Source organism: Lethenteron reissneri, chromosome 45, assembly GCF_015708825.2.
Source record: "Lethenteron reissneri isolate LAM-NWPU_2019-01 chromosome 45, ASM1570882v1, whole genome shotgun sequence".
Taxonomy (NCBI): Eukaryota; Metazoa; Chordata; class Hyperoartia; order Petromyzontiformes; family Petromyzontidae; genus Lethenteron; species Lethenteron reissneri.
Window position 1 is genome coordinate 4,336,440 of NC_083823.1, and position 28,000 is coordinate 4,364,439.

Consider the following 28,000-nt stretch of genomic DNA (forward strand, 5'->3'; position numbering starts at 1 on the left):
TCTCCCCAGTGGCGATGATTTCACACACCGCACCAGGTACTCATTTGAGGCTGAGTCGACCTAGGGGAGGCCCAGGACCGGTTCAGATAATCGTCACGTGTTGCCCATGAGCGGGAATTGAACTCTGGTTACCGTGTTTGTAGCGCAGCGCGCTGACCACTACACTACTGGCTCCCCACTGTACCATAAAAGAAACTCGTGAAAGACACTCATTTAGGGCTGAGTCGACCTAGGGGAGGCGCAAGACCGGTTAAAATATGTCCCCCCTGCACCAATCGTTTTTGCTGTTGTTGTTTTGTCCGCGCGACGTGTGTGTGTGTGCGCGTGTGTGTGCGTGTGTGTGTGTGCGCGCGTGTGTTCCACCGTCCCACCGACTCAGCGTGGAGGATTCTGTCCGCGAGCGTAGCTGGAGACCAGACTCGGGCATCGTGAGCGACAGCGGCGACAAGAGGTTTGAGGTGAGCATCCAATCGTCACCGACCCGGCGTTTTTGTTTTACGAGGTGACCGCCCCTCCCCCCTCCCCACCGCGTAGGTCAGTCGGAGCCCTTTCGGGAAAAATAAACCCCCCCCCCACCCCCGGCGGCTGGCCAGCGATGACAAATATTGGGATGTGGCGCAGGCCCACTGCTGATGCCGACTTCTTACGTAACGTCTGTCCTGTCGTCATTGTCGTCATTGTCATCGTCACCGTCGTCATGATAGTCGGCTTTATTTCACGCGGTAATGACCACCATGCGCCCGCAGGTGGTTATAGGGTCGCAGGCTTTACGTGGTGGGCAGTATAGGGCGGTGCAGCGAAATCCATTGTTGTGCTGTTCTTCTGTGCTCCCACCTTTACTTTCCGCCTTCGCCGACGCTGTCATGGCCAGCGTGGTGAAGTGTGGTCAAAAACGCCCCCGCAGCCCGCGCGGAGTGGGGGGGAGGCACTGGTCCAGCAGTGGATTGACAAAATGGCTGTAGATACACGCAGTAACCCACTGAGGCCTCGATTCTCTTTTACATGGGCGACCTCCGTCAAACAACAACAACCGCCATTCGCCACTAAGTGGCGGTGACATCACCACTGCGCTTGTGCCAGGCTTATTTGCACGTTAAGGCCACGTGAAGTGTCGGAACGCCCGCTGGCAGGAGGTCACGGGACAGACCCAGCAGGCGCCATGGCTCGACTGACTGAGACGACTGGCCCCCGATGCACCACCTGTGCCCCCTACCGTGCAAACATTTTGAATATCTCGCGTCAAAACAGTTGGGGGGGTTTAACAGGCGCACTAATGCCATGGGCTCGGTGCGGTTTTTCCCGCGTGCGTCCGTCCGCTGGCGCCACAGACCGAGGAGGAGCCGTGTGCGGAGTCGCCGAAGAAGTCGGCCACCTCCGATCCGGCGCCGGCATCGCCGCCCCTCCCCTACTCCTCCTCAGTGGTGGAGGAGGAGGAGGAGAAGCAGCCGCCCCTGGTGAACGGTTCGGCTCCCGGTAAGGTCCGCGCCGATGCTTTCACCAACCCCCGCGATCCGTCGTCGAGTCTGCTTGGGGGACCGCTGCACCGCTTCGTGTTGAGCCATGATATGCTCTCCCAGAAGGCCGTTGGGCACGTTTTGAGACGGATGCATGGAGACGCATCGTTTGTCTCATCTACTTCGTTGTTCATTTCCTCCACAGCTACGCCCGTGATTGTTATCTGATCAAATCGATGTCACTCGGGAACCCTTCAGCACGCGTACACGCGTACAGACGTTGAAGAACGCACCAATTGGTGTTGTTTTATCTCAGCGGTGAATTGAGGAACAATCCTCCCAAACGCATTTAGCATCACGCCATCGGAGTTTACGCAGTTGACATGTTGCATTCCGTTAAAGAAGAGAATCAGAAGGTTATTTGGCACCGAGTAAAACCCAAAGAGCTAAGGAGCTTTTTTTTTGGCGGCGACTCGGTTGGCAGACGACATCGGAGCATTCCACAATTGCGGATTTTAAAACAACAACGTAATAATATCTCAGTAGTGTCGTTTCATTGAGGACAGAGACGGCAGGGTGGTGGACGCCAAGAGACGAAGCGCTTCGGAGCGGCCACATCGAACGCTTTTCGAGCCAGAGCTGCGCGCAGAAATCCGGGAACCGTCGACGGGCAATCGAAGACTCGCGCGTCGCGACTCACAGGACGTACGCTGTTTTTTTCTTGACAGGCGCGCGCCACGAACACGACCGCGCGGCAAGCGATCGCGAGGCCGCCGGGGTGCCCGTCAAGGAGCCGCCGTCCGCCGCTCTCCCAGGCCACGTCGTGGTGCGTCCCCTCCTGAAGCGAATCATCTCGCTCACTTTCAACAAAACCGGCGAAAGCGCGCAACGCCACGGCGACGGGATGCCATTTGCGGGGCCCGGTCGTCGTGGTCCGGTCGTCGTGGCCGTGTGTATGCACCTGTGTCAAACTTCTTTCTGTGCTGTACGTATGTTGAACGTGTGTTGTGCTGCACGTGTGTTGTGCTGCACGTGTGTTGTGCTGCACGTGTGTTGAAGTTGTTTCTGTTGCACCGTAACGTAGCCAACCGTGCTAATCGGAGGTGCGGGGGGAACGGACAACAAACTAAACATAGTTTAACACGTAGGCTTTCGCGACCAATATCATCCATAATACAGGTTTTTTTAGTTAGATCGCGTAAATATAGATGTGTCGTTAAACCCGACACCACCCGACACAGCCAATTAGTAAGGTTTGTCACGTAAATTGGCTGTCGGGTGGTGGCGTGTTTAACGACACATTTATATATTTACGCGATCTAACCCAAACAAACTTGTATTGTGGAAAACTAAACACGATAAGCAGTTCTTAATAAATTAGTTTTAAAGCTATTTTTAAAAGTGATGCCTCCTTTAGGGAGCGGTTAATGCGCCGCGCTATGAACCCTGCGACCCCGAGTTCGATTCCTGCTCACGGTCAACACCGGTGACGATTATCTGAATCGGTCCTGGGCCTCCCCTAGGTTGACTCGGCCTCAAATGAGTACCTGTGTAAACATCGCCACTGGGGAGACAAAGGCTGCCGGGGCGTGGCGCTGACCACCCACCCCCTCGTGTGCCGTGGCGGCCTTCATCGGTGCAGCTCGCTATCAGCACTTGCCCCAACAGTCTGTTGAGACTACTCGGGGGATATTTGTCTTTGACGTCTCCTTTCTGCTTGCAGGGCAGGACGGAGGCCACGTCGAACTCGCGCGAGCCGCCCGCCATGGAGCCCCACCGGTGAGCGTTTTGTAAATCCCTTAACGGCAGCGTGAAATGTTCGCGGACGAGATGGGGGGTGGTGGGGTGGTAGGGGGGGGAAGATCGGCGTGGACGCAAACGCTGTGGCGTGCCACGGTTTGAGCCGTAGAGATGGCCGTGGTTTTTGGTTGTGGGTTTCGTGGAGCCAGTAGTTGGGGGGTGGAGACTGCGCGTGCGGGCACCAGGCCTCGTCTTGTGACCTGTGGATGAATAACGACTTGTACGTCTGCGCGCAAGAGTTTGGTTAGAGATGGCTTTCGGTGCGCGCGCACGGCAGACTGCTTTGTCTGACTTGTTTTGGCAGTGGCGGCTGAGCGGAAGGGGGAGGGTGTGTGGCGCGTGTATGGCACGTGTATGGCACGTGCATGGCTCTGTGTCTTGTCCCAGCGACCGGAGTTCGATTCCCGCTCACGGCCAACACCAAAGGCGATTTATCTTAATCGGTCCTGGGCCTCCCCTCGGTCGACTCGGCCTCAAATGAGCACCTGGTGTGACGTGTGAACATTGCCACTCGGGAAACAAAGGTGGCCAGGCGTGGTGTCGGCTAACCACACCCCCTCGTGTGCCGTCCCGGCCTTCATAGGTGCCCGCTAACCTCAACAGTCTGTTGAGGCTGTACGGGGCGGGGGGGGGTCTTTGTCTTTGTCCCAGGAGTGGTGCTGTGCAGTGGGAAGGGGCGTCGAGCGGAGAGCAGGGCAGCGCCGACGCGCACAGGAAACTCGCGAAGATGGACTCCATCCCCGAGGGGGAGCCGCAGGCCGGCGGGGACAACGGAGGAGACCGGTACGCCACCACACCAACGCTGCCGTGGTCGTCGTCGATGACAACGCCCACCGCCGCCACCGTCACGATTGTCACCGTGGAAAGTGGCGGCGTGCTCGGTAAGCACGGTCGATTGAGTCGGAGTGTCTGTCTGACGGCACCGTTTGCGCTCCCCCGCCCGCAGCGCAAGTCCATCGTCTCAGCACGCCATGGCGGCCGGACAGGGAGGGGCGTACAGCAGCGCCGCGGCAAGCAAGTGAGCGACACACCCGCCAGACACGGCAGCACTCGCCGGCACAGCCACGACTACGCAGCCACACTCCCCCTGCACGGCCACACACTCCCGGCATAACCACACACTCCCGGCACGACCTCACACCCCTTGCATAACCACACACTCCCGGCACGACCACACACTCCTGGCACGATCACACAGACGGGGGTTCGGGGGTTAAGTGGGAGGGTGCTGGAAGGGAATTGGAGATAAATGGAAAGCGGTGAGAAGGGGAGAGGTCTCACGGAGGATCTTGAGGAGGGCGAGCGCGATCTTGACGTTTGATCCACGATCACGTCGCGAGCCCCTGACGTGCACCGTTCCTCTCTTGCAGTGGTCCTTCAGGAGCACGAGCCTCCTCATCCTCACCACCAGCACAGGTGAGACATCCCACATTAACCCACCCGTAGTGTCAGGTGACCTCCTTCTCACCTTCATGCCGAGTACACTCTACTCCTGACGGCTCGCAATCTGACCGTACGTCACCTGTGCCCTGGCCGTTAGACCGGGTGAGTAGTTGCTCGCCCGCGGAGAGCGGCCGCTGCCCTCGTTGGCGAGCGGTCGTGCCGTCCTGGTCAGATTTGCGAGCGCGATGTCCCCGCTTTGTGACGGTGAATGTGATCGCTTTGTGACCGCGCTGTGACTGCGTGTCGCACCCGCAGGAGCGTGCGGCAAGTCACAGTGGCGACTGGCATCCGTTTGGCCTCAAGCCTCGCTCAGGTAGGGCTCCGGGTCGCTCGCAGTTCATACGTCGCGCGTATGAACTCGTACGGCGCGCGCGCGCTTCACCGGCGTTCACGCGCGTCCACGCACCACGGCTTGAGTTCATCGGTGTGCCATGTGCTTGTGTATTGTGTCGACTAAAGCAAACGTCGAGGTGTTGTGGTTACTAACAGTGTTTAAATGTCTCCATTTCACACGCACTTAAACACTGTGACCGCAAAACTCTTGTTTCGCCACCAATCACGTAAAAATCCTCACGCCGCCATCTTTTTCATCTCACCCTTTGATCCGTGTCTTGCATGCCCCCTAATCTGAAATTCCATCGGAACTCGAACAATGAATTTCGACACTTTTTCAACCTGATCCTTTGAATCCATCCAAGTACACTTAACAAAACTCCATCTGTGTTCGCACTCTGAACTTGTACCTTCCCTTCACCATTCTCTTATAAATGATGCACTTCACTCCTGTGCTGGGATCTGCAACCATTTTTCAATATCGGTCACCTTATCCCTTAAACACACAACGTCTACACACGCGTGTGCGTGATTTTGCGTGCTTCCGTCTTGCTTTGGTTTGGCCTGCCCTGCCTTCTGCTGCCCTAACCCTGCCCTGCCTTGCATGCCCCCCCCTCACCTCGAACTCGCCCCGGCTGCCCGCTCGCTCGCTTGCTCGCTCGCTCGCTCGCCCACTCCTAAAATCAGCCGCTGCGCCACTGCCCGCTAGCGCACCGCCACAGCCACCAGCAGCGCCATGCCCCGCCGTTGCAGCCGCCGCCGCACGCGTGAACGGCCACGGAAACCCGCGGCGCCCCCCCCCGGCACAGAGGCCGCAGAACGGCGCCGATGGGGGAGCCCCCCGTCCGGCCCCCGCCACCCCGACCGGCGACTCTCAGGGTAGGTGGCGCCGCCCTGGTTTTTGGAGGTGGGGGGGGTGGTGGCTGCCGTCCGGAGCGACCGAAGCGGAGTCCGTTTTGACCGGAGCCGGGGAGAGATTAGCGGTGCTCGGGCGGTGCTGTCACGCTGATCGACGGTGATCAAAAACCGCGTGTTCCCAGCTGCTCCACCGCCACCCCCACCCCCCTGCTTCCCCCGTTGCCAATAATGGCACGCGAGGTTCCGCCGTGTGGATTCGCTGCCCTATAACGCTCCGTGTTTTTCCCCCACCGGCACCTCCGATTATCACGGTTGGCTACGTATGCTGCGAAAGAAGTTCAACGTCCAGTACGTACGCACGGCGCACGTGTCTAGCAGAGCTCGTCAAGGGCTGGATGTGCATTGTGTTGGTTATTGTTTTTTAAGTTGTGGGCATGCGACGACGCATTGATTCATTCATTGGTACTTCATTCATTTGATACCGCGGTGTTCATAGTTGCCCTTGCACTTACTCGGAGACGCTGGATGTATTAAAAATGAATGTGATGTGCAAGAGGGCCAATTTGTTACATGCCTGTTAAATGTAATCGGTTTCATTAATGATTTGGGATAACACTCAAAAGCTCCACACAGATCGATTCAATCCACAGCATAAACTAAATCCACAGATGGATACAATCCGTTGACTCGTCTTGTTCACAGCGTTCAGCCTGCAAAAGGGCCGGCTGCATCCGCTGTTACCGGAGAACCCCAACTTCACTGTGCGGAGGAAGATGGAGCAGATGAAAGAGGAGATCAAACTCATCGAGCAGCTGAGGGAGGTGAGGCATAGGTGGGGGTAGAGGGGGGGGTGTGCTAAGGACAAAGACAACAGTCCCCCGTATAGCCTCAACAGACTGTTGGGGCAAGTGCTGTTAGCGGGCACCTATGAAGGCCGGCACGGCACACGAGGGGGTGGGTGGCCAGCACCACGCCCGGCTGCCCTCATCTTCCCAGTGGAGGCGGTTTTACACACCGCACCAGGTACTCGCCTAGGGGAGGAGGCCCAGGACCGGTTCAGATATATAATCGTCACTGGGGTTGGTCGTGAGCGGGAATCGAACTACACTACCCGCTCCCCACAACAATGCCTATCACTGGGCCAGCGACACACAGACGCATTGCCGTACCCATGTACACATCTAAGACGTCTGCTAGAAATGACCTGCGAGAAATGTGTTTTTTTACGAGACATCACAGTTGTTTGTTCGCATTCATTCGGCAATGGAAGTGGATATCCGCGTCGCTTGCCGCGGTGCGTTTCGTGCCGGCGCCTTGCGTCGCGTCACGCGCTGCGCCGGTTGCCGTCGCAAGCCGTCGCGTCCCTGCCGCTCACGCCGTTGCGTGCGGGGGGGGTGCGTGCGCTCCCCCACGGTGCCGTGTGCGCAGAACATCGAGTCGCGGCTGAACCGATGCCTCCCCCTCGACATGGGCTCGGCGCTCATGGACGGGGTGATGCTGTGCAACCTCGCCAATCACGTCCGCCCACGCTCCGTGCCCATCATCTACGAGCCGTCCCCCGCCGTGGTGCGTGCCCCCCACTCCCTCCCCCCCCCCCCCCCCCCATCGACACCACCCCACCCCACACCAGGGCCGCTCGACCATATTTCCCGGTGGATCTCGTAACGTCTAAAAGAAATTACTCTTCTTGTTCTTTTGGTTGCCGACCCCTGGGCTGGTCAATCGGAAGGCTTGCGAGGCCCTCGATGCTCCGAAACCAGCTGACGTCCAAGAGCCTGTTGTCATATTCTGATCGTCTGTCTGTGGTGGTTTTTTGTTTGTGTGTTTCTTTTTGTAGCCGCAACTCTCGATGACTAAGTGCAGAAAAAACGTGGAGAGTTTCCTGAACGCCTGTAAAAGGATTGGCGTTCCCAAGGTAACGTTGCGAACGGGTGGCGGCCTTGAACGAAGCAGTGGGTTTACGGTCACGTTTTATACTTTTTCTACTCTCAGACCGTCGTCAAAGGCCATAAGAAATACAAAGTCGCAGCTTTATAAAACAAACTCAACATGTGCCGCTGCTGTTATGGATAATACTACGATACGTAATTTGCTTTCGTGTCGCCACGTGAAAATTATGTTTTTAGTTCGTCACCCTTGGAGCCAGCAGCGTTTGTTGATGCCTGCAAACTCAGGACCAGTTTCGACCTTCTCAAGCCACGTGGGCAGTTTTGTCCTGGCACACACTGCCGCATTTTGAGATGTCGGCAGCAGCAGAGCGGCATGGTGAAGCATGCTATCGTGGGTCAAGGGTAACAAAAGTTAGTGGGAGCAGTGTGAGGCTTACAATGTAATCCAGATGCATGCTCCTTCCCAGTTTGACTCGTTTTCGGCAGCGGTTTATAATCCATCGCCGTCATTGTTCTGCCCAAAAAAGAACAAGTCTGAAACCCGACAGGGACCGGCGTGACATTTCGTACGGCGTGCTCGTTTTGATAAGCATTTGTCTCGTGTTTTGTCTTCGGGCGAGCGCTTTGTTCAATGTGCCAAGCAGAGTCTGCGTCAGCGCTAGCTCCTAACGCCACCGCGGCGTTTCGACGCCGTTATTCGCCTAACGAGCTTCTACGAGGAGCGGCTTGGCAGTCTCCGTCGCGCTCCGAGCGTTGCACATGTTACTAATAAATGTGTTTTTGTTTTTTCTGTCTCGTCCCTGCCCCCCGCCGCTCCCCCACCCCATCTTTGCAACCCATCTTAATTTAATTGAATGCCGAACTCATTCAATTGTCTTTTCCCTCAATGCATGATGTAAACCACCACCCCCGGGTGTCCCTTCCTTTCCGTTCGAGCCTGCGGTACTCCTCCCTCCCCCTTTGTAATCCTCTCACTCCCTCCGTTGGTCTTGTGTTTCACCAAACTTTCCGTGTTTGGGACCCGAATCTCGTCGCCCCCCCCTCCCTCCCCCCCACCCCTGCATGCCTCCCATCGTGCACTCCGGCTGCCCTGTGCCACCCCGAACGCACCGCCCCTCCCCCCCCCCTCCTCCCACCCACCCCACCGCGTGTGTGCAGTCGGCGCTGTGCTCGCCGTACGAGGTGACGCAGGGGAACCTGTCGGCCATACACGTGACCGTGTCGGCGCTGCTCGAGCAGGCCGAGCCGCGGCCGCTGGGCGCCGACGCTGACGCAGCCCTCGTGGCCATCCCTCTGATGGGCCGCCGGCCCGTGCACGAGCTTGTCGGCTTCTGTCTCTTCTACCTCCTCGCCATGCTGATGCTGCTCTACGCGCTGCACGGGGTCTCCCTGTTCTAGCGCCGATACGTCCGCTCGCGCGCCGTCGGGGGTGCTTGCTGCGGTCGGAGGTCCCCCCGTGCCCCCCGCTCTCGAAGGCCCCACGAGAGGCAGGTCCAGGGCCCTCGTCACGACGGAGACGACCCCCGACTGCTGCCCCTGGAGGAGGCCGCGGGCAGGCAATCGGCGCGCCGGCATATACGCGCAGTCGTCAATGACACGCTCCGTTGCAGCCCCGTGACTCTGCCGCTTTGGCGAACGCTCGCGCGTGATCGGCTGCGCTCGCCGCCACCACCCCCCCCCCCCCCCAACTCGATGTTTCAGCTGCGTCACCGGCTCCAGCCGTGCGGGCTGGGTCGGTTCGTCGCGTTCGCACCCCCCAAGGCTTTTCACCCTCCCGTCATTGTGCTGCACATCTCTGTGTCCGCTGTCCTCTTCCTCCTCGTCCATTCATCCTCCTCCTCCTCTACTTGTTGGTCGTCTTCTGCCAAAGTTTTCTAAACGCATCGCGCAATAAATGATGCCCATATTTATTTATAGACAAGCATGGTGTACATGTTATAAAGTGCTTTGTGTAATTTCCCATCACCGTAAACATCGTATTTAATATCGTGTACAGTAATGTTTCCCTCCCCCCCCACCCCTTTCACTTTATTCCATTCAAGTTGTATTGTTGTTTTTGTTACATTATTTATAGTTAAATATAATCGTATGCCAAGCATGCATTATATACGCCACTCTGTTCTGCTTTTGTACAGTGACTCACCGTTTTGTTTCGGCTTCACAGTCTTTATTTAAAGTTAACACACTACTAATTTCACTTTGGCGTGACACATCCTGTCTGACTTTGGGTTACCATCATCTCCCCCTCCCCATGTCCACTCCCGTGCCCGCTGTCCTCCAAGCATCCTCGTGTTGCTCCCCGTGTCGTTCTCCCACGTGTCCCCACGTGCCGCATCTCTTCCCGTTTCCGCCCTCCGCACCAACCCCCCTTTCCGCGTACCTCCTTAGTGAAGCGGCTGACACCCCTTAGTCCTCCTGTTTCCCCGCTGTCCGCCCGTCGTTGCGTGCACACAGCCATTCCAAGCTTTGCACTTAGCATTTACGATTAATCAAAAAACAATGACGAGGACTCGCAAAGCAGAGCAAAGAGACAAAATGAGCGAAAGCTGACCCGACTTTCGCCGAAAAGCAGACGCTTCTCCTACGTGGCTGCCCCACGTGGTGGGGAGAAAGGGGGAGGGGGGGGTGCTTTCACATTCTCCCTCTCGCTCTGCTTTTGGCGGACGTTCACAACGGCTACGGCGGACGAGACGTCGTGTTCACGGCCGGAGCGGTGCCTTCCTCGCCGCCTGCTGCCGCCTCTCACCCCCTTGCCCGTTTGTCTCCACGCGGTCGACCTCCGTTAGGACACAGAGCCCAACTTTTGACGTCTTGCGTGCTGTACGTGCGTGGAACTTCTTTCGCACCGTACGTAGCCGGCCGCGCTAATCGGAGGTGCGGGGTGGGGGGGGGGGAAGGACAACAAACTGAACACAAAAAGCAGTTCTGAAGAAATTCGTTTTCAGGCGAGATTTAAAAGTGATGGTCCGTTGTGTTTTTCTTAATTCACTAAAGGCTCGCCCGTGCCTACTTAAATGTTAGCTCTCGCACGAGTTATTGTTTCTTCTTTAAAAGCACTACTACAGTAGAATTCTGCAGCCATAGTTGTGAAACGATCTCAGTGGAACTCCGCCATGCCTCTCCTTGTTGCCAAAAAAAACCTCGCACGCTCCCGCAGTGGCTTCCTTCCACGACCACTCGCCCACTTTTCACGGGCTTTAACCTCGGGGGAGGTCAAAGCCTGAGAGCGCGGATCTCTCCATCGAACGCCGCTCTCACCGGGCCGTACTTTCTCCCCGGTGTTACCTCCATTCAGCGCTTTCCTGGAAAAGTTGGACCGCGCGTCAAGCTAGGGAACGCTCGCCGCTCACGGCCACAGCGGCTTGCAGCGGCGGCGGCGCGTTCATGAAGTCGTGCCCCCTGGGAAAATTTGGGGGACTTGGTTAACGCCGCACAACTCGTCGCACGGTTTCTCCTCTCCGTACGAGAGACCGAGTAGCAAGTCCTGGGTTGTGCGAGACTCGGCGTAGGCGACCTTGGCCAAGTGCCGGTTACAGGTTGGCTTCGGAGCGGTTCTGCTAACTTTAAATGCTTTGGTTGTCGGGAGTAAAAAAAAAACCGCTAAGAGTGGCCGAGTGGTCGGTGTGGAAGCGGCCGTGCACGAGGCGTCACTACAAGCGCCTGTTCTTGCTGCTGTGGCCCTCGGCGGTTGGCTGATCCGCTCTTTCTATATGCAACGTGCTCCTCTTCGCACCTTAACGCGGATATGAATGTAGGGCACCTTAAAGAGGCCCTCTCTTGATGTCCACCGTGCAATCGACATACATTTTCCCAACGGAGGGGTGTGGGGGGGGTTTGGGCTAAGGTTTCCCGACCACTTGTGAAGATGGGATATTGCTCGCGATGTAACGCAGCGTGACGCTGGTGTGTGGTCGGCTGTCGGTGCGACGGGAGCCGTCGATGCATTGCCCCCCCCCCCCCCCGAGTCCTGACTGAGCCGGTGTCCGTTGTTTTGAACCCAGAAACCCTTTGTGCAGAGATAAAAAGTGGGAAGTGTTGCAATGTCAGCGAAATACAATCGCGTGCGGCGCAGCGGAGAGCGATCCAGCCGCGTCGACGCTCTGAGATCGCTTTCACGCTTGCGCCCTGAAAATGATGCCTTTTCCTGCTCCACTGCTTGAGTGTTGCTTTGCTTTGGTACGCTTGAGACCAGCGACTAACAGAACGGAGAGGGACCTGCGTTTTAAAAAGATCACCTTCCACCGCCCCCGACGGACGGCCCCCATGGTGGTGCTGCCCTATCCGCAGAGCCGAATTGCGGTGGCTTCGGAGCTGACCCTGCCGAGAGCACGCGGCCGTTTGTACGTATGTGTGTATGTTGAACTTCTTTCGCACCGTACGTAGCCCACCGTGCTCATAGGAGCTGCGGGGGAAAAGGACAATAAACTAAGCACAATATGCAGTTCTAAAGAATTAAGTTATCGATCTAGACGATTTAAAAGTGCATCGATCCAGTGGCTTTCTAATATCGGAAGGAAGAGCGTTCCAGACGGCCGGAGAAGCGCAGCTGAAAGCGCGCGATTGCGGTGCCCGTCTTTGTTCGATAGTCAAAAGCCGTAAATATAGCCCCTCTGACCCCTTGCGACCCCTTGCGATCGCTGCACTGGCACCCACAGTGGCGCATGGTTCGCTGTGATCGCCCCGGTGTGTTGTACATCTACAGCGCTCCATGGGTCCACTGCGACACCACGCGGCCTTTAAAACACAGGTCGCTCCTAGCGCCCGCTGCGCTTTGTCCGATCGCATGCCTCGGCCAAACTAACCTCCGGTGTGCGTGCACGCTCTGGTACAAGTGCAGTAATATTTCTCCCCGATGTTTTTGGTTCATTCTAATTGTCATTTACTATAAATAGTGCAAACAAGGTTCCACTGGCCCGGGGGGAATTATGCTCCGAAATTGGCGATTCGATGCGTTTGTTTTACTGGGAAAAGCATTCGAAGGGCGCGCTGAAGCACATCGCTTTCGTTGCCTTGCGCACGCGGCCTTCGACGCCCGCGCGTCAACAAAAAAGACCGCGTGCGTTGCCGCCGTGCGAACACCGAAACCGAGAAGTGAACAACAACAACAGAGTGAAAAGTCCGTTGCGGTAAAAAAAAAACGCCAACCAGACCCTCACCTTGCCCCGAACTCAAATCAAACCAGCCCACCAAATTCTAGCCCTTCTATAACCAATATCCGTAACTCCATCTTTGGCACAACGTTTTGTTCACTTTCGATGTAGGGTATTACCACGAGCGTAATTCCACCCGTGGAGCCACCTGTTTGCCGGTCGCCGTGATTAAAAGCATGTTCCTCACTCGTTAACATGGCCCCGTGTCCGTGACGCCCCCCTCCTCCCGATCCCTCCCTGCATGCGACCGTCCCTCCATCACGGCCAGGAGCGCCTCTGCCTGCCGCATGACATTCTGGAAGAGAAGGGCCTGGCCAAGGTGGGCCTCACGGTGCAGACCCTGCTGGAGATGGCCCACGCTCGCTAGCTCCCCCACGCCCCCTCCCCCCCGGTGATCGGGCAAAGCGGTGGCCAAACTCCAGCAGAGGAGAGGTCCTCCCGTGGGTCCGCCCGTGCGATCCTCACCTCGTGGTGTGAAGGCACGAGAGAAGGGCCGTCGGCCAAGACGATGGGCGGCTTTCTCGGCCGTGATCTTCCCCGTGCCTGCGGTGTTTACCTGTCACCCCATTCTCTGCACGAGTCGCCTTGTTTCCATCGTCTTGTCTGGACCCTCTTGCCCCCCCTGCCCCCTCCCATCGCTTGTCTCTGGAGTCTTTCCCTGCCGGTGCCCTCCTCCCCGCGCCCGGCTTCTTGAACCCACGAAGCGGCCTCGAACAACACGCGCGTCACTTTCCTCTTGAGCGCCCGTGTCATGTCACGCCACAGATTCCGTCGGTTGATTTCACACTTGGCAGGCACGAGCAGTTATTTCCGTGTGCATTATTTGAATCAAAACTGCTCCTGCATATGCTTCGCACCCAAGGCGGGATTGTTGTTGCAAGGACGCGTGCTCGTGGATTAAGGAAAACACGCGTGCGTGTGGATTTGTGTGTGGTTTGTGTACCTAGCAGCAGTCAGTCGGAGCGGTAAATGTGTCCGCTATGCAAGTATGCCGAACTTTGTGTGCGCTGTTCACAACGGTCTTCATGTCACGTATTTAACCGTCATTTCAAACATTCCACCTCCTCGCTCGACTTCCCTTTTCATGAACACATTTTCCATCTCCATCCCAACTCGAGCTGAACCTTATCCATAAGATGTAACAACGAGTCTGACAGTGTGTCTATTGCTTATTTTGTATGTATCGCTGTGCTCACGTTAAGAGCAAATCTGTAAGTGATAAGTAATGCAGATCTTGTATCAGATGTTAGTGCTCAAGTTTTTTTTAATATAAACCCAATCGAGAAGTGTTCCTCCCCCCTCCTTAAAGCACACACGTGGTTAAAAAGAAGCATTTACCTCCGCATGCCAAGTCGAGGCGCGAATTACACTGGTCAACACACTTTTTCTGGCATAAGGTATTCCAACTGTTTTAAGATCGTTTTGGGGTGCTGATTCCAAATCTGGCATCAGTTTTTGTCTATCACATCAGGTTTTTGAGATATCAAATATTGCATTTTCAATCAAAACTGCAGAAGAAAAATATTAAATAAATGTGGATATCTACATGAAATTATATTATAAATACACTATCCTAAAAATACAGCACCATGTTTTAACACTAAAGCAGTCACTGACATCGCAACAACTTGCAATCATAAGTGACAGAGTTAATTTCGGGTAAAATCAATGAAAATGGGGTATGAGATGTGATAAGAGCAAATCTGAGATCAGATTTGGAATCAGCACCCTGAAATTAGTCTAAAACAGCTGCAAAAGTCCAGGCCAGAAAAAAATGTTATTTTTTTGTTGACCAGTGTTATCAACTCTCATGGCACAAAACACAAAAAGCCCAACTGTGTGAAAGGCGTCTGCAGGAACCGAGTGGAGGGAACTTTTGGTGTAAACTTTGGGATCTTTTTTCCCCATCGCAGAGATAATCGTCTCCCTTGGGGGGAAATCTGTCGTTCTTTCGGTTTTCGTCAATCGACAGTAACGATATCAGCACGTCCTGTTTCCGAGTTCATTTTTTTTGTTTGTGCGTGACAGTGGCTGGTTTTGAAACGTTTTGTTTTCAATGTATTTCCAACGGATTGACTCAACCTAATGTGTTGACTCGAAACCGCCAACAAACACCAAAGAGTTGGTGTTCGCGCATACAGCCACGGCGAAATGCGCTTTTGTTGGGCGGTGCAGATGTCCACTTGGGCCAATAAGACACCATCAGTGTGAGTGTGAGGGCCGCGAAACCATTGGGAGGGGGGAGGGGGGTTTAACAGCACGATGTGTTTTCACATCCGTGCGTTGTCGGGAAGGCCACTAGTTATGCACAATTATCGACCTGCAGTTGCTTTTAATTCCACGGAATTTACCGTACACCGAGTAGCGGAATTCCAAATGATGGAAAATTACGTTCGAAAACGTTCATACCACGTTTGTGAACATCGTTTTGTTTTATGAGCAAAAAAGACGGCTTACCCACTTCAGCACAACTTTAAATGTTTAGCAGGTGGCTCACCTTGTGGGCCCAGAGTCCTCTACTCTGTTGAACATTAGTGTTCAGTGACAAGATCATGAGTGCATGGCTCTGGTTAAGAGATACATTTTTAAAATATATATAATAACGGAAGGTGTTAAAAGGTATTCCCCCGTGTTAAAGAAACGTTATTCCCCAACAATTCCTCCCAATCGATATCATGCCTTACCCAGTGCAAGTTCCACCAATGCGACATTTTGACCAAAGCTTGTCCGTCCGTTCACTTGGGTTTCATAGCTGTTGGCCGGTGGTTCCCAACCATTTGGGCCGTGGGCCACGGCATGCTCGTTTGGTCAATGCCGTCGGAAGAGTTTCGTGACATTTCTTGCAGATTCTACGATTCGGTCGTTTTAATGGAAAAGGGTACGTTATTGGGGCGCAAAATAAGTTGGTCCAGAGAGATTTGGAATCACCTGCCCATAGATTGTACCACACAATGTGTTCCGTTCTGTGTGTGTGTGAATCGTCTAACCGACATAATTCGTTAAAGCAATTGTCATCGGATGCATTTCTTGCATTCTTTCCTCCCCCCCCCCCCACCAACTTCTTCAGTGCTTAATTTGTCGTTAAGCAGTTTCAAAACAAACAAAAAAGTGCCTACAGCATATGCAATGTGTTTCTGGGAGCTTCTATAGCCCACGCACTGCTGCGCTTGTGGAGCCGTGTCCGTCGGCAGTGCGCGAAGGGCCACGGCGTCGTTAACTCCACGTTTGGGTTTCACCGCGGTCGATGACCCCCCCACCACCCCCCACATCTCCCCACCCCCCACGTCCCCCCATGTCACCAGCCCCCACATCTCCCCACCCCCCACGTCCCCCCATGCCCCCCCCCCTTCCCGGCTTTCTCGACTCCTCAATCCGCCTGCGCTCGACGCTACGCGTTTACAAGTATACTCGACTCCCGTTAGAAAGTGTTGGATAAATTGACCAGGTATGCTTTCGCCTATGCGCACGGTGTATTTTTACGTGTTCCAAAAAAAAACTACAACGTGTGTGGGTCGTGTCGTGTATATTTAAGGCAATTACGCTTATCATACGCCGCATGGGTTAAACACCACGCAAGGAGCACTTAATGTATGTGTGTACGTACGTTGAACTTTCTTTCGCACCGTACGTAGCCAACCGTGCTAAGCGGTGGTGCGGGAGGTAAGCACAGCAAAACGTAAATACTATCAAAGTAGTTCGAAGAAAACAAGATTTCCATCTAGATGTAAAAGTGTGGAGCTCCCAGTGGATTCCTACTATCGGAGGGAAGAGCATTCCAGACGGCCGCAGTAGCGCGTCTGAAAGCGCGCGATGCAGTCGGTGACCGTCTTTGTTCGATGGATAGCCAAAAAAAAGATGCTCACGCTGAGACCGTAACTGTGGTGTGGTCACTGCCAAAGCCCAGAGGCTAAAGGGGTCAATGCCATCATCAGCCTCGAATCAAAACGACGGGTGGCCACAGTGTTCCCACCACCAGCCAATGCCCACTTGGGAAGTCTGCATGTTTGATTGACTTACATCACCAGAGGCGAAAGTAGCCAGCCATGCATTGTCGGTGGGCACAGCGACACGGGTAGCCACACACACACACCCAGTGGCTACCGAGCGATGCTGGCAAAAAGCTCGCAGCCGTGGTGACCTCGTGCACGGTCACAAAGTGCAACCGAATGCATGGACGCAGTCGTGACCACTCGCGGGAGAAGACGGATTTGTTGTGGAGACCGCCTTGCCCCTCCGAGCGAGCTCGCATGGTTTAACAAAACCCCTAATTATACTTTAGATACAAGTTATAACTAGAGTGTTGGGAAATTATTAATATATACAATTGTTGGGGTAGACTCGTGGTGCGGTAGTTAGATCGATTTCCACTTCCCGCTAACATCAGCGGGGAGCGATATCTGAACCGGTTCGAATCTCAGGAGCAAAGTCGAGTTGAGCCTGGATGGGGGTGGCCACCAACAAGGTGTTATAGGTTGTGAGGGTACATTGCAGAGGTCGCAACCGGGTACAAGATACCCGTACCCTACCCGATACCCGGCTACCGGTACCCGGCCGGGTACGGGTACCCGTTTGCGACCCTGGTGCGGCCGGGTACGGGTAGACCGTGAGTCACTGGTGAGTAACTGAATGTCACTCATTTCCCAACGTCTTGTCTCTTCTCACAATTCAAGTTCCTAGAATCAACCCACCCGCGCCTGCAACATGGCTTCATCCCAGAGGTCGCAATCAGGTACCCGATACCCGTACCCTACCCGTACCCGGCCGGGTACTGGTACGGCCGGGTACGGATACGGGTACCCGTTTGCGACCCTGGTGCGGCCGGGTACGGGTAAGGAATCAAAACCCGTTTGCGACCTCTGGTACATTGTCAGGAGAGTGCAGTGTAGCAAAATCTCCTGTCCTGTAATGCTCAGCTGTAATACTGACCAGCGTGGTGAAGTATGGTCCAATCACACCCACGGCATGGAAAGGCCTTCATTCAACAGTGTATTATCGAGGGGCTGTAAATTAAATCATAAAACCATCCATATGACTACCGAAACGAGCAATTATCAATAACTTCTATTATAAATTAGGTTCTGTAAAGCCAAGTGACAACAGTTTATTCTACTCTTATCGATAATAAATCAGTTTACACCACGTACAAAAAAAACTTTGTTATAACTGAATGCAGTAATTCACAGTGCAGTGTGTTTGTGCAAGCATGGTCCAGTGGCCAAGTGTCATAAACGCCGTCCTTTCTTAAATGACGCATGGGCATCGAATATCATCCTCGCCATGAGCATTCGGCACAGGTGCGGGCATGCGAGAGGCGTTCGTCTGCATTGGGCATGTAATGATTCGCTCCAGAATGTTTTTAATATATAAAAATGGTCGTTATTCTATGTATTTTAAATGTTTGAAATTTTACGATATTTTTTGTTTTATATTTTTCGTTTTTTTGTTGCTGTCTCGAGTGTGTGTGTGCAGTTTTTGTTTTTAGTCTAAACGCGCCCGATGTGTAATTTTCGTAAAATTTGCATAATATATTCAATTATCGCAGGCACAGTTTGATTAATCTCTCAATGTATTCATCAGTGCGCCATTACATGCCTAATCAGCCGGTAAGAAGTGTGAGCCTAAAACGTTCGACAACTCGAAAAGCAATTACATGACACACGCTTTGATATTTCCTAAGCGGAAGAAGCTATTTCAATTCATTATTCGCAAACATGCCTACGACTAAATTTCGATTTAAAGCTTTCGTGACTGCAGGGATTCATATTCTTGGATCTTTCGGTAAAGTCACGTAGGGAAATAATACAAATAATTTTTATTATTTTATTACTTCCCTTCTACGTGACTTTACCGAAATAACCAAGAAAGATCCAAGAATATGCCTACGACTCTTCACCCTTAACTCGCCCGGTGGTGACCCTGCACATGACACTTTGGGTGTCCCTTGTGAATGTGCCATCCCGTGTATTTGGGTGCACTGTGTGATTATAACGAGAACGCGGATCTCTGTGCTCTAATGCGGCTTTTGCGGATCTCGGATTGAGCTCGCAGGCTGCCCAGTGCTTCGGGGGGGACACGGCATTCATGGATTAATGATTCAATTCACCTTGCCTCATGTTCATCGACCTGCTTCTGATGATGTACCACAGTGCAGCCCCCACCGCGTTGTAAATATGTACATTGTACTGAACAGCAGACCCACTCCAGCTGTTTTAACTTGAATAAACAAAAATGTTCTTTATTTGTTTGCTGTCATGCTTGAAATTGTATCTTGCGTTATAATTGTAATTCACTTATGCGGTAAAGCCACCTCAGGTCGTCGTGGCTCTTTCAGGATGGTCTTGCATTGGGTTTTATTTGAAGATGTTTAAGGTTGATGATGAGTTTATACTGGTAGGAACCTCCTGGTTACACCAGCCCACAGGGGATTATTGTGTCCGTCCGTCGTGCATCCAAAAATGGGAGGGGTGGGGCTGGGTAGAGAGGGGAGGGTGGGGAAGGGCTGAGTGGGGAGGGTGGGGAGGGGCTGGGTGGGGAGGGGCTGGGAGGGCCTGGGTGGGGAGGGGCCGGGTGGGGAGGGTGTGGGGGGCTGGATGGGGAGGGTGAGGCTGGGTGGGGGGTGGGAGGGGTGGGGCTGGGTGGGCAGGGGCTGGTCACCCCGTGGTGCCCTTATAAAACTCAACGTTTAACCTACTCACACCGGCTTGTGCCCGCCCTCACAGTCGGCCATATTTGCGGAATACACCACGCCGCCGTTGACCCTGGCCATTGACCGAGCAACCCAACGTTCCTACCAGCTCCCTCCGCAGGAATGTGTTACACGTGGGAGAATACCCACACGCGCGCTAACGGCGAATCACTACATCTCCGTACAGATGGAAACAGATGACGATTAGTCAACTTGCTGTACTGCCTTCTCCTGGAAAGCCAGGGTATGGCACCTCATTTGTGCGGTGAGCCACCAACCGTCACCTCCACTGCTGGATTACAGGGATGCTCTGCAACCTCTCGTGCCGTGTCTTGGAATCTGAGCATTGTAAGATTTATCATTTAATTTACCAGGTAAGGCCGAATGAGCTAAAAATGGTCTTTGGGCCTTCTCAGAAGGTGCCTTGGCCACATGATAGCTCAACCAAGTGGCTGATGTGGAAATGTATAGCAGCCAAATACTCTAAATATTGGTGGAGCGGTGGAACATTGGTTAGCACTCACTTCCCAATAAACCCAGCGGCCCGAGTTCGATTCCTGCCCACGGCTAACATCAGTCGCGAGTGGTACTTGAGCCGATTCTGTGATTGCCGCTTGCACCAACCTCAACCGGCGTGGTGAAGTATGGTCAAACACCCGCGCGTCTGGGCCAGTACTGGGTGACAATCGATCCCGGTTGTTGCCACGGCAGCAGCCGGAGCAATTGAATCTGTAAAGTTGCAATTCGGTGAGCTTAATACAAATAAGTATAACCCGTAAAAACAAAGTTTTTCACTATAAATCCTTTATATACGTGGCGGCTAGAGTCCTCTCGTCCTCTGGCTTGAGATGGCTGCCACCTATTGGTCAGATGATTGTCTGCCAGTATTAAGCAATTGGTAATTAAATATTTAATTTGTTTTCCCTAAACAGTGTAAAATTTTGGAAAAAAATTTCACGAAAATAAATTGTCACGCACAACGAGTCTGTGTGCAAAATGTCAGCTCGATTGGATCACGGGAAGTGGGTTAAAAACGACCGAAAGATTTGCACGGTCGTAAGCAAGCAAGCACGCAAGCAAGCAAGCAAACTTAATATAAAGGATTTAATAAAAGGTTAAGAAAAAAATACCATCTTCTTGGTTCTTTCGGTAAAGTCACGTAGAAGGGAAATAATAAAATAATAAAAATAAAACATAATAAAATAAAATAATTCTCACGACGTTTCGGCTACAACGCAAGCAGCCGTCTTCAGGTGAAGAATGAAGACGGCTGCTTGCGTTGTAGCCGAAACGTCGTGAGAATTATTTTATTTTATTATGTTTTATTTTTATTATTTTATTACTTCCCTTCTACGTGACTTTACCGAAAGAACCAAGAAGATGAATCCCTGCAGTCACGAAAGCTTTAAATCGAAAAAAATAACAGTAATTGTATTTCCACCGCTATGGTTATCACATGGGATTGTATTGAAATTTACTGGTTCGATCTCCTGGCTGGTAACTAACTTCACCGCTTCTGGTGGTGAGATGTTAACTACCTCGCCTGGTTACGCAGGAGGTCGTGGGTTCGATCCCAGGTTTTTTAGTTTTTTCCCCTCCACATTTAGAATCAATGTGCGGTCGGGGCAATTGTTGTTAGCTTTTACTGCAGCCTCGCACCCCTTTGGTTCTCAATCGTAAACAAAGTAAATAATACATAGGGGTTTGATGAAACAAAGTAAGTTGTACTTAGGGGCCGTCCATAAATGACGTCACGCGATTTTGGACGATTTTTGACCCCCCCCCTCGTCACACGGCGTCACAAGGTCAGACCCCCCCCTCAAATATGACGTCACAAAGCTCTACCCCCCACCCCCCGAAAACCATATTTCCATTTTGAAAATAAAACATGCTTCAAATCGCTTTAAACTATTGTCATTGTAGTGCGTATTTAATGTGGCGCTGCACTCTGATGTTGTAGGAGAAAACATTTATTAAAACGTCTATTTAATTAAGTAGAACGTGCTGTCTATATTTATTTAAAGTTACGCATTTTGATGTGACGTTCTAGATTTGAAGTTTTCGTGACTGCAGGAATCCATACTCTTTGGTTATTTCGGTAAAGTTACGTGGGTAGAAAAATTAAATTAAATAAATGAAATGAAAACATCTTTTTATTTTATTTGTATTGATGTGACGTCACATTTCTCAATACCCCCCCGCCCTCGTCACACATCGTCACAAATGTCTGACCCCCCCCCCCCCCAGATGCGTGACGTCATTTATGGACGGCCCTAAGGGGGGTAGTAGGGTGGTAATTGTGGACAGGCACCTCACAGGCACCTCACAGGCGCCTCGCCGCGGCCACCTCTGTGACGTCACGCCCGCGCAAGGACCCTTTCCTTTCCGCCATCGCTCCCGCACTCGAACGGAGGCTTCCATCGCCGCTCCGAGGTGAGCCTCACCCCGCCGCCGCCTCTCCCGCGGCTCTCCCCGCTCGCCTCCGACACCGAGAGCGACGCGCCACGGTCGCCGACGTCTTCACGATCGTCGGCGTGGGCGACTCGAGGTCGGATGGCTACGCGTTGACCGCGATTGAGAATGGATTGGAGTCGGCGGTGTTGACGCGTTTCGCTAACCACCTCCTCCCCCCCTCTCTCGTGTTTATCACTCCCGTTAGGTATCGAGAAAACTACAGCGCCGCGATGTCTGGCAGGTACGCTCTCTTCTACTCCATTCAACATTTTATCCGCCTTGTTGTTTGTTCGTAAATCGCTTCAACGTCGGTCGATCGGTGGCGGGCGTGAGTGCTTGACCGTGTTGGCTGCTGCTAGGCGAAGCCTGTGCTCGATAGGCCGCGTCCACGTGTGATTGCCAAAAAAAAACCGCGCACCATAAAAACTAAAACTTGACACGTTTTAAATCGTTCAATTTATTTAGCGGCAATTAAATGTACGCGCCTGTTTTTGCCCCGTGCGTGGCCAAGTCGCCGCTTCAACGCCACCGGTATCGGAAGATGAGGGCCCAAGTGGTCGTTGAGCCTGGATAGTGCCATTAGTGTTGGCTGCAATCACCAACCCGGTGTTTGTAGGTTTCGGGGCCACGTCGTCTTTAGCAGACGGGAGCCGCAGCGAACGTCCCTCGCTCTAATCGCATGCACGTTCTGCCCGCCTTCTAAACAGAGCCACGTTGAGCGAGCGGCGTGGTCGAAGTGTGGTCGGATCGCCCCACCTCCCGCCGGCGTGGGGAGGCCCTCGTCCCAACAGCGGATTGACTAATAATTATTAGCTGCGCGTTTTTGTTGTATTGTTGTCGAATGGTGGATTATTAGGCAGGGAGTTTGGTGCCTCCTGTGCAATGCAAACATTCGAGCGTATCACATTGCCGGCCCTGTGTGGTAATCTTACGTGCCCCCGTCATAGTAATATGGAGTTTCACCCGATGGCAAGAGCTGTAAATAACTAGCAAGCGCCTGTAGACAACACTGCAGCTGTAAAATATCTTGCAACAGATTGATAAACTTAGACCGAACCTCAGCCCCGTGTCCGTCTTTTACACGTGGGGAAAACGTCCCCAGCAGAGGGCAGTGCAGCCACATCCGTTGGCATGTTCCTTGTGCCGGTAATGAACTATTAATCTTGATTTACTATCAGTTTGGTCAATGCCACGAACACAGCGAGAGTAGAGGTGCTGCTTCCAGTGCAGACCTAGAGTAGGGAGGATAGCTCTGATGAAAGCTTCTTCCCCTGGACCCTACTGGTGCACTGCCCTCTGCCCGACGGTCCGAATGCATCGCAGCGTCTCGCGACGCCTATAGCGAAATCCTCATAAAACTGGGAGGAAAAATAACGAATTAATGAACAACACTCTTGAAGAGGATTGCTTGGGGGCCCCCGCTGTCTGTCGAACTTACGAGAATTTTATAACTATATTTCGCGTCGTGGAAAGTATAATTACTAAATGAGAGTATCATTAAATAAGAGAGTAAAATTACTAAATAAGTAATGCTGGTGACACTGCTGTTGAAATTATGCACCCCCAGAAGGCCATTCAGCCGATGGTTTGCGTAAGAAATACTTTGTTTTAATGTGAAAAGAGGAATATGTGAAGACGAAATGTCTGCTCATTACGGGTGCTTCCCGATTTACGACCGGGGTTCCGTTCCCAAACCCCGTTCGTAAGTAGAACGGGTTCGTAAGATGGAACACAATAGTGCACTATTTAAATGCACATGCAGGCAGCGTTAGTATCAAATGTGTTAGGGTTCAATAAAAGAAGGGCGCATTGTTAAACACAAATAAGAAATATTGTACATTTGCGTGTGAAACTAAATAGTTGCCGCGGTTGTGTTCACAAATCGACGGTTAATAAAATAAATATCTTTTGGAAGCTCGTTCGTAAGTCGAGCGTTCATAAGTTGGGCGGGCGGTGGGGGCGGATCGGTCCTGTGTTTCGTGGCAGTCCTGTGTTTCGTGACAAGAACCTACTGTGCTTCCCCTCCCTGCCGCAGATTGTGGTGCAAGGCCATCTTCACTGGCTACAAGCGTGGCCTGCGAAACCAGCATGAGCACACCGCACTGCTCAAGATCGAGGGCGTGTACACACGCGGCGAGACGGGCTTCTACCTCGGCAAGCGCTGCGCATACGTCTACAAGGCGCGCAAGTACGTGGCGGGAGCGCGGCGCAAACAAAAATACGGTCTGTAGATGCAGCTGCATCTCGAGATCATGCGGCAACATGATGGTCACACAGGGAACATCTAAAAACGGATCCGCTCTTAGGCAGGATTGAGCCTGGTTAGTGCTTGGAGCACGACACGGCAGGTTGTTATCTCGGTTGCGGAGTTACGTGGTGAGCAACGGGACAATGCACATGTGTATTGTTGTATTGTACTCGGCTCCCACATTTATTTATTCCAACCGTCACACAATTTTGACCGGTGTGGTGAAGTATGGTCATATAACCTCCTTGACCTGCACGGCCATAAGCAGGTCATCATGCACCCGTGGACTGACAAGTCTACGTGTACACCTGCAATTTATGTTTCATTTATTAGGTATAGCCATGAGAGCCATGAGGCTCTTGACTCAGGTGCAACCGCAACAAACAAAACATGAACAAAGAACATCTTAAAGTGACGACGCGCAACAGAAACATCCAGGAAAACCAGCAAAATCTTCCAGAAAAAATCACCGTATATCAACGCTGTGTGCAAAAATCCCAATGGGATGCAAGTCTAACAATAACAACCATAAGACAATTTAGATAAAGTTATCGGGCTAACTCCGTACTTCAAGAAACATGGCTTAACCTTACGTTTTCGAAATCACCAAAGTAAAGCTATAAAAACAATGTAATAGTGATCATGTATAACAGGGGTCAGTCGTGGGTATACATTTCTTGAGCCTCGACTTGGGCAGGAATTGGGCAGCTGGAATGACTAGAATTGGCATTCCAGACTACAGGTACAGCAACAGAAAAGTATCCAACTCCCATTGAGCAGTAGGAGGTTGAGGGTATTGAGATAAGTCCTTGATTACTGGAGTGGAGCGCATGTGGGAAGACGTATAATGATAAGAGACAAATTAAGTAGGGACAGGCCCGCGCAAAGACGTGTGGGCGCTCTCGTAGTTGACTGAAGGCTAAATTCGGAGGTTAGTGAAATAATCTTGACCATTGGGGGGGATAATGTAGTCTAGTTTACAAGTGCTGCAAAAGTTAGAATTTTGGGGAGGCATGTTGTTTCTTTGTCAGGGCAATTTCCAGTGGTCAAGTCCGGGTCTCCTTATTTCGAATGGCCATCGGCAGAGACGTTTGCAGCTTTGTCAATTCGCTACCGAATGAGAATTCTCGTCGTGCTGTGCGGGTCGTCCTGGTTAATTGAAGCAGACTTGACCACGTCGATCAGTACACGATGGTGAGGAGCAGAGAAATACAGTGCAATGGTGCATTTTACTGACATGCCCACAGCATATCCAGAAACTTCTAACACTAAAAGACTAAAAGTGTCATTGTGTCGTTGAGGGCTGTAGTGTAATCTGTAGCTAATACAAGCTCTGGTTCGAGAATATGGCTATGTACTGTGCGAAAGAAGTTCAGCATGCTTACAAACAAGCTGTGTACACCTCAGTGTGTACATTCTCTCTTGCTTTCAATGGTGACAATGAGTGGTGCTTTCGCCTCAACCAAATTCACCTCAACGGAAGTTATGAAACCTTTAAAACAAGGAGCAAACGTTGAACGTGTGCTGAAGTGCTATTTGGTGTGGGATTATCACATCTGAGAAGGCAAGCAGGTTTGAGCCTGTGGAGAGTCCTTGGATCGCTGGCCACCACCCCCAACTAATTTGTCATGTTTGCGGCCTACATTTGTGGGCCGCAGTAGGTGCGGCAAAATCCATTGTTGTGTTGTACTTCTCTGCTCCATAGTCTATGTTCCTCACCCTCCCCCTGCACTGATAAGCATGGGTAACTATAGACGTATAACAGCCACGAACCCTCATGGAATTTATCCAGCAATCGGTCGACGATTTATCTTTTGTCGAACTTCTTTTGCACCATATGTAGCCAACCGTGCTCATCGGAAGTGCGGTTATTCCATCCAACCCACGTGACCTGGCTTTGGGGGGGGAGGGTCGCGTGGCTGTGTTGTTGCGGAGCGCTGCTAACGTTGTGTCCGTCGTCGCAGGAACACGCTGACGCCGGGAGGAAAGCCCAACAAGACACGTGTCATCTGGGGCAAGGTGATGCGTTCCCACGGCAACAGCGGCGTGGTGCGCGCCAAGTTCCGCAAGAACCTGCCCGGCAAGGCCATGGGCCACCGCATCAGAGTGGTGAGCCACGGGGATTTACACGGGCGGGGGAGGGGGGAAAAACCGAGACTTTTCATGCCAAATTTGCTGGCCTCCATAAGGTCAAATGGTATGGGGGTGGAGTGCTACTTAGAGAGAAGGCCTGGTATGATTCAGCTTTCGATTTAAAGCTTTCGTGACTGCAGGGATTCATCTTCTTGGTTCTTTCGGTAAGTCACGTAGAAGGGAAGTAATAAAATAATAAAAAGAAAACAATAAAATAATTATCACGACGTTTCGGCCACAACGCAAGCAGCCGTCCTCAGGTGAAGAACACGTCTGTCGGGGAGACAGCGTCAGACCTGTTTTCCACCTGAGGATGGCTGCTTGCGTTGTGGCCGAAACGTCGTGAGAATTATTTTATTATGTTTTCTTTTTATTTTATTATTACCCTTCTACGTGACTTTACCGAAAGAACCAAGAAGATGATTCAGCTTTTTTTACAACTTGATTAATTGGTACGATTTGGGGCCGCGAATTAAAAATTTCGATTTTTTTTTTATGCCGCCAGTGGCAGCGGATGTCGTGGGAACTCACAAGAACTCGTTACATGCCACTTACATGCACGAGCTGATGTATCGTTTGACGGTTCTGTGCACTCTTAAACACTTACTAGAAAGGCACTCCAGAAAAAAATCCCCTGTGGGATCCCTTTGAGCCTTTTAGATTTTTTTGGCTCAAATCCATTTAATCTCAGGTCTCGCTGGTATGAAAGTGGAACACTGAAGGAAAACCCACAGTCATGTCTCAAGTCAACTGCTGTACGATTTTGACACCGATGCAATGAGTGATGGACATCACGTGCTGTTTTGGCATTATAACTTTTTGAGCACATTCTTTGACATCGTTGTAAATAAATGCTTAACTTTGTGAAGTTAAACATTTTCCTTTTATCATTGTGGTTGTGGATAGACTATGGAAATGTTGTTCTACGACTTGTGATTAATTTGTTTTTTTTCTTTTTCAGATGCTGTACCCATCACGAATCTAATTGTATGCGTTGCAAAGTTTAAATAAATAACAACTGTGTTGGGCTCTTTGCGTCTCGCCATTCTTTTTGTCATCCGTGAAAACGCTCTTTTGACAATTTGTTATTCAACGTGCTTTTCTACCATCGGTTAAATACAGACAAACTTACACAAGTCATCATGCGCAGTTTCTACCCAAAACTGCTGTCCCGGGTGTTTTTAAACATGTAAAAAATATATCTTCATGGTTCTTTCGGTAAAGTCACGTAGAAGGGAAATAATAAAATAATAAAAATTAAAGATAATAAAATAATTCTCACGACGTTTCGGCCACAATGCAAGCAGCCGTCCTCAGGTGAAGAACAGGTCTGTCGGAAAGACAGCGTCTGAATGGACACCACCAGGCTTGGCAGCGTATATTTAAGCTGGATGTCCATTCAGACGCTGTCTTCCCGACAGACCTGTTCTTCACCTGAGGATGGCTGCTTGCGTTGTGGCCGAAACGTCTTGAGAATTATTTTATTATGTTTTATTATTTCCCTTCTACGTGACTTTACCGAAAGAACCAAGAAGTTGAATCCCTGCAGTCAC

The 28,000-nt window shown here is 52.0% G+C and overlaps 2 protein-coding genes across 7 annotated transcripts in view; both read left to right on the forward strand.

Annotated features, from left to right (window-relative positions):
• Window positions 1-19,165, forward strand: part of LOC133353966 (leucine-rich repeat and calponin homology domain-containing protein 2-like) — a 59,848-nt gene extending 40,683 nt beyond the window's left edge. The window contains exons 7-20 of one of the 5 annotated variants that reach the window (XR_009756509.1): window positions 380-458; window positions 1,329-1,473; window positions 2,183-2,280; window positions 3,178-3,233; window positions 3,906-4,037; window positions 4,201-4,272; window positions 4,625-4,670; window positions 4,953-5,010; window positions 5,718-5,909; window positions 6,591-6,709; window positions 7,317-7,454; window positions 7,726-7,803; window positions 8,936-12,117; window positions 13,196-19,165. Coding sequence is in view for 4 of the 5 variants with exons in the window: in XM_061570510.1 (XP_061426494.1) it covers window positions 380-458; window positions 1,329-1,473; window positions 2,183-2,280; window positions 3,178-3,233; window positions 3,906-4,037; window positions 4,201-4,272; window positions 4,625-4,670; window positions 4,953-5,010; window positions 5,718-5,909; window positions 6,591-6,709; window positions 7,317-7,454; window positions 7,726-7,803; window positions 8,936-9,175 (1,453 nt within the window). In the remaining variant the exon portion in view is untranslated. Of the gene's footprint in view, window positions 1-379; window positions 459-1,328; window positions 1,474-2,182; window positions 2,281-3,177; window positions 3,234-3,905; window positions 4,038-4,200; window positions 4,273-4,624; window positions 4,671-4,952; window positions 5,011-5,717; window positions 5,910-6,590; window positions 6,710-7,316; window positions 7,455-7,725; window positions 7,804-8,935 lie in introns of all 5 variants that reach the window. The other 4 variants (XM_061570510.1, XM_061570511.1, XM_061570512.1 and 1 more) reach the window with 4 other exon arrangements.
• Window positions 19,166-21,921: 2,756 nt separating this feature from the next.
• RPL35A (ribosomal protein L35a) lies at window positions 21,922-27,475 on the forward strand. 2 transcript variants are annotated; one of them, XM_061570406.1, is made up of 5 exons: window positions 21,922-22,045; window positions 22,272-22,307; window positions 24,102-24,254; window positions 26,279-26,423; window positions 27,409-27,475. In XM_061570406.1, the coding sequence occupies exons 2-5, from the start codon at window positions 22,297-22,299 to the stop codon at window positions 27,430-27,432; spliced, it is 333 nt and encodes a 110-aa protein (XP_061426390.1). In that variant the 5' UTR covers window positions 21,922-22,045; window positions 22,272-22,296; the 3' UTR covers window positions 27,433-27,475. The 2 variants fall into 2 exon arrangements, with proteins under 2 accessions (XP_061426390.1, XP_061426391.1); XM_061570407.1 differs by lacking the exon at window positions 21,922-22,045 and adding an exon at window positions 22,055-22,160.
• Window positions 27,476-28,000: the final 525 nt, after the last annotated feature.

Excerpts from the sequence above, each read along its gene's own strand:
- RPL35A (XM_061570406.1), top strand. Across the intron at positions 24,255-26,278 it reads TACGTCTACAAGGCGCGCAA|GAACACGCTGACGCCGGGAG; the intron begins GTACGTGGCGGG and ends CCGTCGTCGCAG. Across the intron at positions 26,424-27,408 it reads TGGGCCACCGCATCAGAGTG|ATGCTGTACCCATCACGAAT; the intron begins GTGAGCCACGGG and ends TTTCTTTTTCAG.